The 13,868-nt window shown below is 37.0% G+C and overlaps 1 protein-coding gene across 1 annotated transcript in view; it reads right to left on the bottom strand.

The window, feature by feature from the left end:
• Positions 1 to 13,868, bottom strand: part of Sptz (zinc finger FYVE-type containing 26 spastizin) — a 33,171-nt gene that overhangs the window by 11,812 nt on the left and 7,491 nt on the right. Inside the window, exons 4-10 of the mRNA XM_089641146.1 lie at positions 8,919 to 10,646; positions 8,382 to 8,480; positions 7,001 to 7,819; positions 5,541 to 5,824; positions 4,034 to 4,338; positions 2,192 to 2,583; positions 1,060 to 1,524 (exon numbers count right to left, since the gene is read on the bottom strand). Coding sequence (XP_089497272.1) covers positions 1,060 to 1,524; positions 2,192 to 2,583; positions 4,034 to 4,338; positions 5,541 to 5,824; positions 7,001 to 7,819; positions 8,382 to 8,480; positions 8,919 to 10,646 — 4,092 coding nt within the window. The remainder of the gene's footprint in view (positions 1 to 1,059; positions 1,525 to 2,191; positions 2,584 to 4,033; positions 4,339 to 5,540; positions 5,825 to 7,000; positions 7,820 to 8,381; positions 8,481 to 8,918; positions 10,647 to 13,868) is intronic.

Genomic DNA, 13,868 nt, shown 5'->3' with positions numbered 1-13,868 from the left:
TTCTTATGGGAAGATTATTTGGGTTGCAGGCGTTGCAAACTCGGTTCCTGTACCTCGGTTGTATCCTATTATTATTAAAAGGGTCCTCTGAAATTTAATAAATAATATAAAAAAACTCACCCTGTTAGTCACCTCCAAATCCTCGTGTGAAACTTACCTGGTTACACTATATAGCTAAATCACTTTAATTTTCGACCTCCTCCCTACGCTTATAAAAGGGTAATTAAATATTCCTGTAAATAAAATTGTACCTCCCTAATCTGTTAGGATTCGAACCCACAGTTAATAATCTATTTGATTCTCTGGTTTTCGGTCTCCGTGGATAGAATGCCATCTCGCCAAATCAATAACTTAGCCCGATTAAACACTTCCTGCCTTTAAGTACATTCACTCTATTTTAAAACGCAATCAATATTTTTATTATTTTCATGTTTTTAAGACAAGCAATCTAGTTCGAACTGTATACGAAATCACGTTTAAATCAACACAACTTTATAACACAATCGCGATTGCACAACACCTGGCGCCCCTGAGGTGGGTTTTTACAAAACGGCGCTCTACAAATTATCCAATTATTATTATTGTCATTATTATTAATTGTTTTCCCACTGAGTCGAATCACTTTCACTTCACACAAACACCGGATCAATAATCTTTCACTTTAATTCAATATTCCGCAATATTCTCTAATACCATTTGAATTCAATAATTAACTGCAATTTCAAACAACACTTCTGATTTGTATCCCTTTCTCGGGGCTGTCAATCCACCCAAGTTCCAAACTCGACTCCCCTCCGGTCTCTCCTTTCCCGTGGGAATCTGTTTACTCAAGGCCTGTCTGTCAATAAATCTTCCGTCGTTGTTTAAACAAAAAATTTTTAGAGCACGTTATTTTATTATTTATCGTTTATTTTTGTGGATGTCCAAAACATCACAGCGTACCTAATTGGAGTAGGTTGTGAGGTTGAAGGTAGTGGGGAAGAGGGAAGGAGAAGGCGGGCAAGACCCAGGCAATTCAGATCTGGTCACCAAACATTAAAATAAATAAAATAAATTTACCGTCCAAATATTCCAGGAGCTATCGATTTCACTCATCGTCTTCAACAGCTCATTAACCTTGTCAGTCTTCAAACACATCATGAAGATGGTTTCTGTGAATGTTTCCTTCTCCACCGCATAATCCAAACAATACTTCAACGCCTCCTGCATGTTGTGATATTTCAGATAGAATTCTATTATCGCACTGTGCGATCCGTACGCGGTCAAATAATACAGGCATTCGCTGTAAAAGAATGGATCGAGCTTTTGCTTCAGAGCTAATTTTCCATTGGTAGGATTTTGCTTTTTGAGAAAGCTTGTGGTGCTGGTTTTCCTATGGTACTGGGAACTGGTGGTGAATTCAGAGAAGTCTCCCTGCTTTATTTTGCTGATGCTTGCAAGCGCATGCATTATGTTCAACGCAGGTTCTGTGGTCACCATTTTTTTGGTCGGCCTCTGTATCGAAGTGAAACGTTCAAAGGTGCTCTGAAAAAAAAAGACAAATCAAATAAATTCTACCATCATAATATTACTACCCAATTTGGTATATTTATCTCAGCGGATTTGAGAGTTTTGAAAATTAAAATCTTATTGAAAACTAGCTGTACCCCGCCAAGCGTTGCTGTGGCTGAAGTCTGTCTGTGCAGATAAAGAAACAATAGCGCGTGCTGATTTTACGTCCAACAAATGGCGCTGTTTTTCAAAGAAGCATGTTTTTACCAGTCACAGGTGACATCTATATAATATAGGTATATAAAAACACATGCGTATTCGAATGCAACGTTGTATCATAAATTTCAAAGCAATCTGTGAAGAACTTTCAGAGATTTAAGATTTTCAACAAGCTAACATTTTTATTTATATAGATTATGGCGTAGTTTTGTCTTATTTTGAAATTTTCAAATATGTTTCATAGCTCCATGGCTCATGATTGAAAAAATTTTCAAGATGAAAAATATGAGTAGTATTGATGAAGAATTTCATGACGCGGAGCACACCATTCAACAGTTTTTGCTGCATTAAAATAAAAAAATTCTGGATAGTAAATTATTTTAATTGTTCTTTTCAAAATTGGAGCTGATGTGTCAAGAATTCAAGAAACCAGTGATTGTTCATGGTCAAATTACCCAGTGTGTACTTTATAATCACTTACTGTGATTGCCTCCGCCTTCTTGACGATAGCATTATTCAGCGGATAGCTGATGTTCTCCAATAGAGAGATGATCTCCTCGAGCAAAGCCGGATTGCTTCGATTTCTCGGCGAATCCAGCTGCGTGGTGGAGGAGCTCAAGCTGAACTTCCGCAGCCTCATGATGGACTTATTGGGCAGCGGCTCTGACTCTTCGGCCTGGTGAGAGGACGTGTGGGAGGGAGAGCTTTTGAAGCAGAGGGCGAACTTCTGCCGGGCCTGATGGAAGCAGCCCGCCTTGAGGCACCCCTTGCCCCAGGCTGCTAGGACGCCGAGTCGAGGGATGCTGAACTTTGTGGAGATTTCGAGGGCCAGCTCCCATTTTTCTGCTTCTAGAAGGCGTCGAACACAATGAGCTGGAAAAAAAAAGATGATATTTTAAGCACGGAGCATAGAGTTCATAGCAATGTAGTCTTCTACAATGAAATTTAAAAATGTATCATATTAATTAAAGCACTCTGAGAACAGAACATTTAGAATTTTTGTAAAATACTGAATAGTTACAATTTAAAGGTATGGGTCCCGCTGCCCCGGGAACCATTTTTTGGATAACCAATACCTCTGCCATATGTCAGCCCAAGTGGTTTGCTACATTTGGTGACTTAGCAAGGGTGCCCAGGTTCATGGGGGTGAGGTTTGTCTTAGTCTTGGCGGCGGATAAGTCTGTCCAGCTATTGCGTGGCACGTCGGATCGGGAGACACAGGTTGAGGGAGACCCTTTGATCTCTCCAACAGGACACTATCGATCCGTCGCCTTGCACCGCAATGGGAGAAATGGATTTATACATCCGTCACTCCTGGACACACTGACCCTCGGATTCCTACCCACCCCTTATACCTGTGGCGTCACGTGCACTGTGTGATGGTACTGCAGCACTGCCATTCGAATTATGAATTGTACTGCGTGTGACTTCACAGGCCACTATTGCACACAATTACAATTAAATACATTTTGGGATACAAAAAAAAAAAAAATACTAGACAACCTCATTGAATGAAGAACGGATTTTGAAAAAAGAGGAAATGCAATTCTTCCCCGAAAGTTGCGTCTCCAGCGACAATATTACCACAAATATTGAGCCAAATGTTTGTACAAACATGAACCATTGGGGGCAAGGCCACATTATTTTTGTTTTCCGTGGTCGATAGAAAATAAAAATTGTTGGGCCAAATGACTAAATGTTTTTGTTTTTGTCTGATGTTGGAAAACATTTGGTAATCTATAGAGATATCTCAATATATATACGGGGCTTTGCTGTACCACTGAGCTAATCCGACCCTATTTCCTTTGGTCATATTGAACTGCATAATAATTCGACTAAGTACTACCGACATTATCTTCATTTTCTTAATGCATATTTTTATTGGCTGCAATCTTGATGTACGATCGCAAGATTCTTCCCGAACTAAATGCAATCTATTAGTGTCTTGGATAAATATATCCGTTTTTTTTTTTTTCATAATATGACCGAAGGAAATAGGGTCAGATTAGTGCCAGATTAAGGCCAGTCAGTGGTAGAGCAGCAATGATCTTAGTCCCGACAAGGCTAAAATCATGGGTTCGATTCCTAGACGCGATTTTCTGATTTTTCTTTAACGATAAATAAGAACATTTTAAATGGTCAATGCCAAATGTCAGTAAAATAAAGGTTCAAACGATTTTTGGGTTCACTTACCTGTTCAATTCGTCACATAATCGAATGCATAAATACATGCACATAGCGCTGGAGGCACATTTTATTCGCAGATACATAAATGCTTGTAGCGGCGTACAGGTTAAAGATACTCTTATTAGATTAAACTTACTGTCCAAAATATCCTCCTGCGGCATCATATCGTGGCACCCGTGCGACACCAGCAATGCAAACGCGTCGGTAGCTGCCAGCTGCCTCTCGGTGTGCGCCAGCGCTGTCTCGGTGAGGGCGAGCGCGCTCTGGCTGGGTGGCGCTGGGGTTCCCAGGGCACGGGCAGTGGGCGCGGGCAGGGGGCGTGAATACAGCACGGTGCAGCAGAGCAGCAGGGCGCGCCGCATGCGCAGTAATTCCCGCCCGCCTGCCCCGCCACCGCTGCCGGCCACGAGAGACAGCTCGGCGCTGCGGTCCAGCAGGAATCTGAAAGCACATAATGTTTTAATTATTAAAAATAGTAATTTCAGATGTGACTCTGGTGTTTGTTTGGAGAATTCAGAAAAGCAATAGAGTACCAACCAATAATAAAACATTTTTAACAGAAAACTATTTTAATTGCCATTTTCAAAATTGGAACTGATTTGTCGAGAATTCAGACTATAAATGATTACAATAATAGGTACAAATAATAAACGTTAAAATGTGAACCCGTTGACAGGAACAAAATATAAGGCGCACAGAAATGATATAGGGTAATTTGTGTTACTTTAAGCAGTGGCACTAATGTCACAATTATACCATAATATACAAAGTCAAAATATGAACCCGACATAGACATATGAATATTAGTAGACCTGCCCTAAGTGATTAAAAGCGTATTATCCCCACTCCCCATACCGGTTCCATTGGAGCCGGCTGTGCTCGCGTATGGCCTCAAGTGAAATTTGAAAATGTGACGTCATCATTCTTGTGCGAACTATGGTCGAGGCATCATCGGTTCATTTTACGAAATAACACGGCAAAATGTTGACTTGTACTATGAAAACTTGTAAAAATAGATGTGAAAAAGAGAATAAACCCAATTGTCGTATTACATTCCATATATAAGCATTATTTTACTTTATTTTAAGCATATTCACATCGTATAATATGAATCAGTTGTTACTATCACATCGAGAAACGTCTGGACGCGAAACACAAAGCTGGTTGGTTGCTGGGAAGTAAATTATGAACATTTATAAAAGTGTCTTAACTAAATACTTAAACGAAATATTCGACTCTGAAAATAGAACCGAATTTTTTTGCCGAATTTGGACTTCGCAAATTTGTTCATAACGTGGCGAGTAATTTGCGCTCCCATGTAAAAATGTCTATTCATTCATAAGCAGATTTTACTTTTAAGAAGTAAATGGTGATATTATAATGCGAGATGCCTATTTACTGTCAGATTGATTTATTGACGAATCACAGTCAGCTTCACTCCCTTCGTTCTTCAACAGTTGATTTTACCCCTCGCCATTATCTTCTCGTCTATTAATTCCTATGTCTGTGGAACCCGACAACAAAGACAAAATACCAGAAGCACAGGAATATGGTTGGGTATTTCTTGAGTCATAAACTTGTAATAAGTTCTGATTAAGTCCTGTGAATTCAAATAAAAATCTGTAATATAATTTAAAACCAACCTCGGATAATCGAAATTAACAGTGTGCATCTTCATGATGGTCAGACAGAGCGTCACATTAGGCGAGAACTCGTACACAAACTCCTTCCTGACCTCCTGGTTGTGTCGGGGATCTGCGGTCAGGCACCACTCCATGGAGGTCCCATCGCTGTAGGTCGATCCGCTGCCCGGCTGCCCGGTACCGGTGGATCGGTCGGGCAGGAACGAGTGCTCCGACTTGCTGATGGTCTGAGCGTGGCAATCGCGGCAAACGCGCACTTTTATGTTGTCGTAAAGGTTGTTTATCTGTAAACATAAAGAAAATTATGTTAAAGAATTAAATATTAATTTAACAATTGAAATGCTAAGCTCCCACGACTGACACTATTTTCGTAATGTTTTTATAAATTGTACTGTCTTGCCAGATAATGCATTTACATATTAATAAATATTGTATATATCTATCCTATGTAGTTTTCACATTCAGAGAAATGTTTTTATGTAATATTCTTGAGGTTTATTACATTTCCCAGCAAAATAATCGTAAATCACAATAAACATAAATTATATCAAGTTTTCCTTTAACCCTTTCGGACCGTGTGTATACTTGAAAAGACATAAATTAAAGAATTTTTTCCTCCCTACCTGGAGCGAATAAAAATCAGCGGTTTTCATTTGCAACGATGCTACTAGAATGTTCGCCCAGAACCCTCTAGCGAACCATTGTAGGTATATCACATCTACCTACACGCCAGAATATTCGACCGGGTGGCTATAACAGTGAGCAACCTGCGGGCCCTGCGAACGTCCGCTGCCTACTGAGCGGCTGCTATGGCCGGCTCTCCGTGCCGCGCCCGGCCGTTACTCCACCCCACACACCTACCTACTACACTCGGCGTTACATGGACATTTACAAGAGGCCATGGGTTATCATGGACTCCACGGAATCACATCAGCGCCCTGGCCCCGGATGTCATCCCTAGCCTGCGCTTCTCATGCGCCTCGGCCCTTTTATATTTTGAAATGTGATTTTTGTGTTCAATCTCGACCGATTTTTAAAAAATGTAAGTTTTCAAGGTATTTTTTTCAATGTTTATTTAGTCATTTTTTTAAATTGGAAAAAATGTTATAATTTTTTAACCATCAAATATGTTCTGCCACTACCAGTTTTAATTCAGGTCTGAAAGGGTTAAATAAATACAGTACAGAGATAATGTACAAAGACTTTGAAAATCGGAATTATGACATTTGACACAAAATATATGCAAGTGACAAAACGACAAGCTAGAATAATATCAATATACATTATTTTCTTGCTGAGAGAATAAAATATATTTTAGTATGCTAGCATTTTTTAAGGTTCAAAATACCACAAAATCAAGGCAAATATGGTGAGCTAATAATGGCGAGGTATCCTCAGATATCCGCTACAGACATGTTGGCATTCAATAGAGTCATTCACAGACATGGTTTGTTTCTTACCTGCATCTTGTGCCTGGAACACGAATAGCAAACCAATCTCCCACATCTTCTACAATGGTGTCTCCTTATGAGGATAGAGAAGATGGTCGTCTCGCACGACATGCACCGATCCGTGTGATTATCCGGTACCCACTGATCTCTGGGAGGCACTTCTTCCGGCATTATAAATGTCCCCGCATGTCCCATTATATTAATCGAGTCAATAGACTGCAGAAACATTTCATCAGGCTTATTCGAGAGTTGTGTTGAGAGCCGAAGCGATTTCGTTGATTTCAAATCCAAAGCTTTCGAAGCGTATATCCTTAACAATGCATCAACGGCATTCACAGATATATTCATAGTATTAATCAGTGATATGTTGTAGTAAAGATTTTCGCCGACTTGATCCGTCTTAAGTATGGGTTTGATTGCTTCAAGCAATTTCGCAAGCTTATCAAGTTTTGCATTCATTAGGTATTGCTCGATGATGAGTAGAGGTTTGTTGATGATGTCCCAAAAGTAGACCTTTTCGCTTGTTTCCATTTCAGAGAGCAGCGCAATACCAGTATTGATATTATCATACAAGATTCCGTCATATGTATTGAGGACTAAGAAGTCTACAACTGTTTTTAAGACGGACAGGTCCCTGATTTTAAACATCATGTCGTTGCAGAGGGAGATAGCCTGCTGGGAGGGTATTTCCGACAGTAAGGCGGTCAATTCCTCAACGGGGCGGTCGTGTGGAGATTCGAGCCACTGTTTCACGAGGCTGTGAGTGACTAGATTCTTAATATTTGTCGACACTTGGTGCAGATCTGTCCACGTGAGGCAAAGGTTGAACTGAAAATTGATATTATTTTTATTATTATGGTTAATAAATAGTATGGAAATTTAAAAACACACCTACTGTAGATAAGTAGTAGTTAGGCACTACCTGGCATTGCCTGAGTTTCACAAACTATTTTGTAACGAAAAACATATTAACCACCGAGCGATAGATATTTCCGGGCGATCAGTTTTGGATTTGGAGGCGCTCATTCCAATAATCATACCTACGAATATATATGGAAACATATAAACTGCTTACTCTCATATTTTTAGGTTTTATTGTTCAATATTTAGAACAAAAAATTAAATTGCGTCTACAAGCAGAAACTGATACACAACATTATGTAGAATATTCCACGAAAGGAATATTAGCGACATCTTTTGGTATTCGGAGAAAGTTAAAAATTCATAAAAATAAGGGGTGTAGCTATCGCTCGTTTGGATAAGTAATATAATATCATCTTCTGATGTTGCGTTACAAAAAATTCATACCAGACAGAAAAAAGCTGGAATATTATTTCAGCTTGATTGTCTTCTGAGTGACGCCAATTATCAGAAGCAGATTTAAAATTACCTGTTGTGAATCCATCAATATTTGTAACACTGTTTCTGGATCTTCTGTGGAAAGGGAATATATTGTTGCCCAAGTACTTTCTGGAGAATGTTGCGAAATCTTAAAATAAAAAAAGTTTATGTATTATTTTTGGGGAATTATACCGTCTTCTGCGTCAATTCTCTTTTAAAGCCGGCATTTCGGCATAGTGATTAATTTAATTAATGTGGTTTCCGGTTTTAGTTTTGATGTAGCCGTCAAGTACCGAATACCGATAACTATGTTTAACCTAGTTTACAAATTGCACAAATTTATGTAAAGTGCCCTTTAGGTGATGTTTTCACTAAAAGCACTACATTAAAATGTTAAATAATAAAGAGAGCCATTATTTGTAAAGCTATATTGTATCCTCTTCCTCTTTCTCATAAAAAAATGCTTATAACCAAAAAAAAGTTACAACAGATTACAAGAGGCAGAACCATAATGTAAATTAGTCAGGAAATAAATTCAAACAATGCAAAAGGTAACATAGATGTGAATAATAAATAGTTTTTAAACCTTTTCATAAATTGGAATATTAGAGAGCCACCTTTGGCACTGCTCCTTCAAGGCCTCGTCCACCGAGTGTTTATTATAGCAAACAAATTCCAGTATCTTAGTTGCCCCTTCGTAAGGCCAGTTCACCAGATTCTGCAGCACATTGGCAATTTGCAACTCAAACTCTGAGATATACAAGAAGTATTTCCAGTTGTGTTCATCGTCATCTCGAACCGACAACTTGAGAAGGATCTGATCTCTGAGACTTTTGAAGAAGACATTTGAATAAACTTGCTGTTCAGGTAATGCATCAATGAATTCTAAAGAGTCCTTTAGTTTTCCATTTTTTAGTAGACTCTGTAGATAGTTAAAGACAAGATCTAAGTCATGTGACGTCTGTAACGCAGTTAAAGGTTTATTCCTGAAGTAAATGTTTTTCAAAACATCAAACTTTTCCTCTTGCAAATAGAAATCTAAAAACCTTGTTCGTGCATCAAGGCTCTGCTGCAAGATATGTTCCGAAGAGTCAGAATGGATCTTTTTTACTAGATTAGCAATAACCCAGTTGTGAATTAGGATATGCGTGATGACAGCCTTATTTGGTTTGCGACAAACGGATGAAATTTCCAAAGACTCGAAACTTGAGTCCATTTCAATTGCTTTAGGGTCAGAATTTGCAACCAAGTCAACCAGTTGACTAAACTTTTCATTGTAAGTACAAGATGGCGCCGTATTGCATTTGACAGCTGGACAGCAATTCAAAACAATTTTATGGGTCAAGTTAATTCCGAGATTTTTGCATATAGATTCGATGCTATCGATTGGAACTTTCTGTTCAAATATCAAGTCTCCTATGATCTTGTGCAGATGGAGATTCAAAACATTCAAATTTATTTCAGGTTTGGTTGAGTCTTCAATTTGACTGTTGAAAGTCAAAAGTTGTGATACACTTTTTAAGTACGTGTGGAATGATTTCAGATACGCGCAATCACCACTATTGTTACCGGAACCGTAAATGTCAAAGATGTCCTTACCAGAAAATGGGACAAAGTGTAGTAAGAATTTATAGTTATTCAACAAGGTTTCTTCAGACAAACTATGTTGTTCCACGGACTCTTCAGCATCCTCATTATTGATATTTAATTCTGAGCAGAAAGTGGACACTTGATTCAAAAAATCTTTTTGCATTGTGCACTCTTTGAAATTCAGTGGAATTTGATCACATCGTAAGATGTCACAAATACCCAAATTTCTTGCGTAAGAACTTGTATCTTGGTAAGTATCATAAACGATATTGATCATATTTTTAATAAATACCAGGAAATCATACTGTTTAGAATCAAGATCAGTTGACACATTCAAGTCTTGACATTTCTTTTCAACGACATTGATAACTCCGTAAGTGATATTTCTATCAATTCCTGTTGATAAAAGCAGATCTATTATTGAGATCAATGTAGAGTTCTTGTGGTCGTAAAGCTGAAGTTGAGGGTAGGTATGGACCAGCTCTGATATCTGGTAATTGTATGGAGCTCGGTTTGTGGAGAGGAAACTCTCCACTAAACTGACTACAGCTGCTGATACGACTGACATTCCGGTGAGAATTTCTATTTGCCCGATTTGTTGGACATTTCCAGTAGAGCTGCCATCGGAGAACATGACACTGTTTCTGACTTGCGCTGCAGTGGCCAAAAACCGTTCCGTATATGAAACCTCGATGGATCCTTCAGTGTCGCCCATGTCATAAATCTGAAAAATAAAATAAGCATTTTTAAATTAATGCAAGTTACTATTTTTATGGAGAGTGTTCTAGATTCAAATAAACATGTACAATATTCATAGCAGCTGTCAAAAATGAATTTAAAAAGAGCTTTCTGTCAAATCTGACTTTGACATTAACGCATTTAAAAATAATTTAAAGCCGAAACATGTTTATTGCATTTCAATTATTGTGTTTGCTTTCTTCACAGGTACTTTATGGCAATTTTTTTATTGAATAAAGGTCTGCATATACACAACGTCAAAAAGACGCTGTATAGACAATATCGGTTGTAGCCATGAGAACTTAAAGACCTTTGGTCAATGACATTACAAAACTTGGTAAAGATACAGAAAACAAGTACATGGTTAATACGCACTTTTAATAGAAAAAAAACACTTTGTATCAGTTAGATGACAACGAGAAGTAAGTATTTGTAAGAACCTACTTTAGAATCATAGGTTAATATTTTGGATTAAATAAGAGAAGAAAAAGTAACCTTAAAACTTTAACGTCAATGACAACGGTCGCCAAGCGAAAAATCGATATTAATTTTAACCCTTAAATGCATGATTTATTAATTTTTCTGGAAAAAAATATATTTTGTAGATATTTACATGCATATGCAAGGAAATATAAAGAATTTTATTTTTTGTAATTTTTTAATGATATTTGATTAAAAAAAAATTGTTGCAAGTTTACAACACCATGTATTTAATAAAAATTAATATGAACAATTTATGTATGAAAAAAAAAAAAAAAAACCAAAAAAAATTCTCAAAACTAATAAGTGTACCGGAAAAATACGAGTTATTACATATAAGTATTGTATTATTGTATCTACTTACCTAAGAAAATCAAAATAATAACAGCAAAACAAAACTATAATTCAAACCTCCAACCAATTTTTGAGAATCTTCACTTTGTTAAAGAAAAAGTGACATTTGACAAAAAATTTTGAAAAAAAAGGTGATGCCACTCGATAAAATATATTACCGTGAACTTGATAATTCTAAAACGGCATGCATTAAGTATACACCAAAGAGTTAAAGGTGGTTTGAACGGTATGTTGCAGTTTTGCAACAGTATGCATAAGGGTTAACAAAAAAAACTATTAAAATGCATCATTTTTCCATTTCCGGATACTGAAATACTTACTTCTCATTATTATCTAACTCATACATAGTGTTCTTCATGAAGGGGGTGACAGATTACGCTATAAGTTCAAAGCGTATAACTCCATATTGCTCACCATACAATCCCATACAGACCTGTCACACCTAAAGATATGATGTGTTATAAGTGTTGGCGTTGCGACAATATGCGCTGTAATCTGCTAGCCCGGCGATATTTTAAAATTATGCCTAGAAGAGAGAGAAGAGAGGTCAGAACAATTTACCGGAGCGTCATAATTACGCGGCTGTCATCTGTCAAAGTGACAGATCCCATTCAATGAAATGATATTCCGCGACAGTCCCCCAATTGATCTGACCCCCTCTCCTGAGGAAGATCATAGCATAGTTTGTCATCCCAACATATAATACATATATGCCACGCCCAAATTATGCACGCATAATATAGCGTATTGGCTTTAACCGTGTCCCTATTTTCTGTATATTTATCCAAAACCTATAGACACGTTGTAGAGTCTCAAATCAGCAAGCAAAAGAGACGGTAATTGCCGTACTTTCGATTTACATAGTAAAAAGCTGTCACGTGTCGCGTGAAGTTGTGTGCCATCTCTAACCAAAATGCGTAAATGAGTGCCAAAACGCCCTCATGTGTGATGAGAAAATGTTTCCAGTACACGGCAAACACTGGTACAAAGCCAAGGAATTAAAATTCATTAGTAAATAAACACATATTGCTTATTATTATAAATAATTCAATTATTTCTCGAGGATTTTAAGCGTCATTACAGAAAATGAGATAGCGAACATAGCAACAAATAAGTATAAGAAGGACAGTAGGTCATATCGTACCGTATTTGTCTTAGTGTAAGCGAGTAAGTGTAGTGTCATCTCATCACCTGTGATGTGGAATGTAGAATTCAACGCAACTTTTAAGTACGTAAATGCTGCCGGGTCCTGTATCTATTACGTTCATACACATATATTCTTTGATCTTTGTCATATGTGAACAACGTTTGAATTAAGAATTTATTGGAAACTTTATTGCCATATTTTATTTTAATTTCGTGAGGCGAGTATATGTTTGTAATGTCATTGCCTAGTTGCCAAGAAAAACGGCTTGTATGGAGATGGTTATTAAATATATTACATGGCTACATATCATATCCACCCTTCAGTACTTTCATCACTTTGTTCAGTTTGCAATGTTTTCTGTGTATTTCAAATGCGCTATATACATCTTATTTTTTAATTTTCCGTAAAAAAAAATACAGTTTTAGAAACTAGATAAAATTATTTTCCGGTATAAGCATTTAAAATAAACAAAACTGTTTCTAAATAATAAAATTTTAATATCAAACATGAAAAATGTTGTCAAAAACGCTCACCACATTTTTACCTAATTTTTTAATTCCAACTGTAGAAAAATTGCGAGCACTCGATATTTAGAAAATACATTGTTTTTTTTGGGTAATTTGTAAGAAAACTGTAACTTCACTGTTATCTCGTTCATATTATAAAAAATAAGAAATAATTATAAAGTTAAACCTATTGTTACGACGGAGACGTGAAATATGAATTATTCATTTTGGCTTGTATAAATATTTGAGGTGAACTGGAAAGAATTATTATTTCTCTTTCTAACGTCAAAAAAATTACATATTTCCGCATGATAGAAAAAAAGATAAAAATACTTTTATAAAATATGAGCGCCCGGTCATATATGAACCTAAAATGCTGGAGAGGTTAACATTGACTAAAATGGGATTTGTATTTGTTTTTAGGTGTGTGAATACAGTGTCCTTGGCAGAAAAACAACTCAAAACAATGCAACTTCAACTGGTGAAAAAATAAGTGTATTATTTGATGAGGACGGCTATGAACTAGGTTATGACTACGAGAGACTGAGTAAAATATATTTTGACGGGATTGATAAACTGCCAACGCTTCCAACAACAACAGGTTGGCTTTCTTAAACTAAAACACATAACTAATAATTATAAAACAATATATCCATTACACCAGATAAGTGAGTGTGCTTTCGGAGTGTCAGGATCTAAAGCCTGAAATAAACTGCCACAT

This window comes from Hesperophylax consimilis, chromosome 16 (assembly GCF_061612785.1).
Source record: "Hesperophylax consimilis isolate HC1 chromosome 16, BYU_Hcon_1.0, whole genome shotgun sequence".
Lineage (NCBI taxonomy): Eukaryota > Metazoa > Arthropoda > Insecta > Trichoptera > Limnephilidae > Hesperophylax > Hesperophylax consimilis.
Note: the sequence above shows the minus strand (reverse complement) of the source record. Positions and strands in the feature narration are given on the sequence as shown.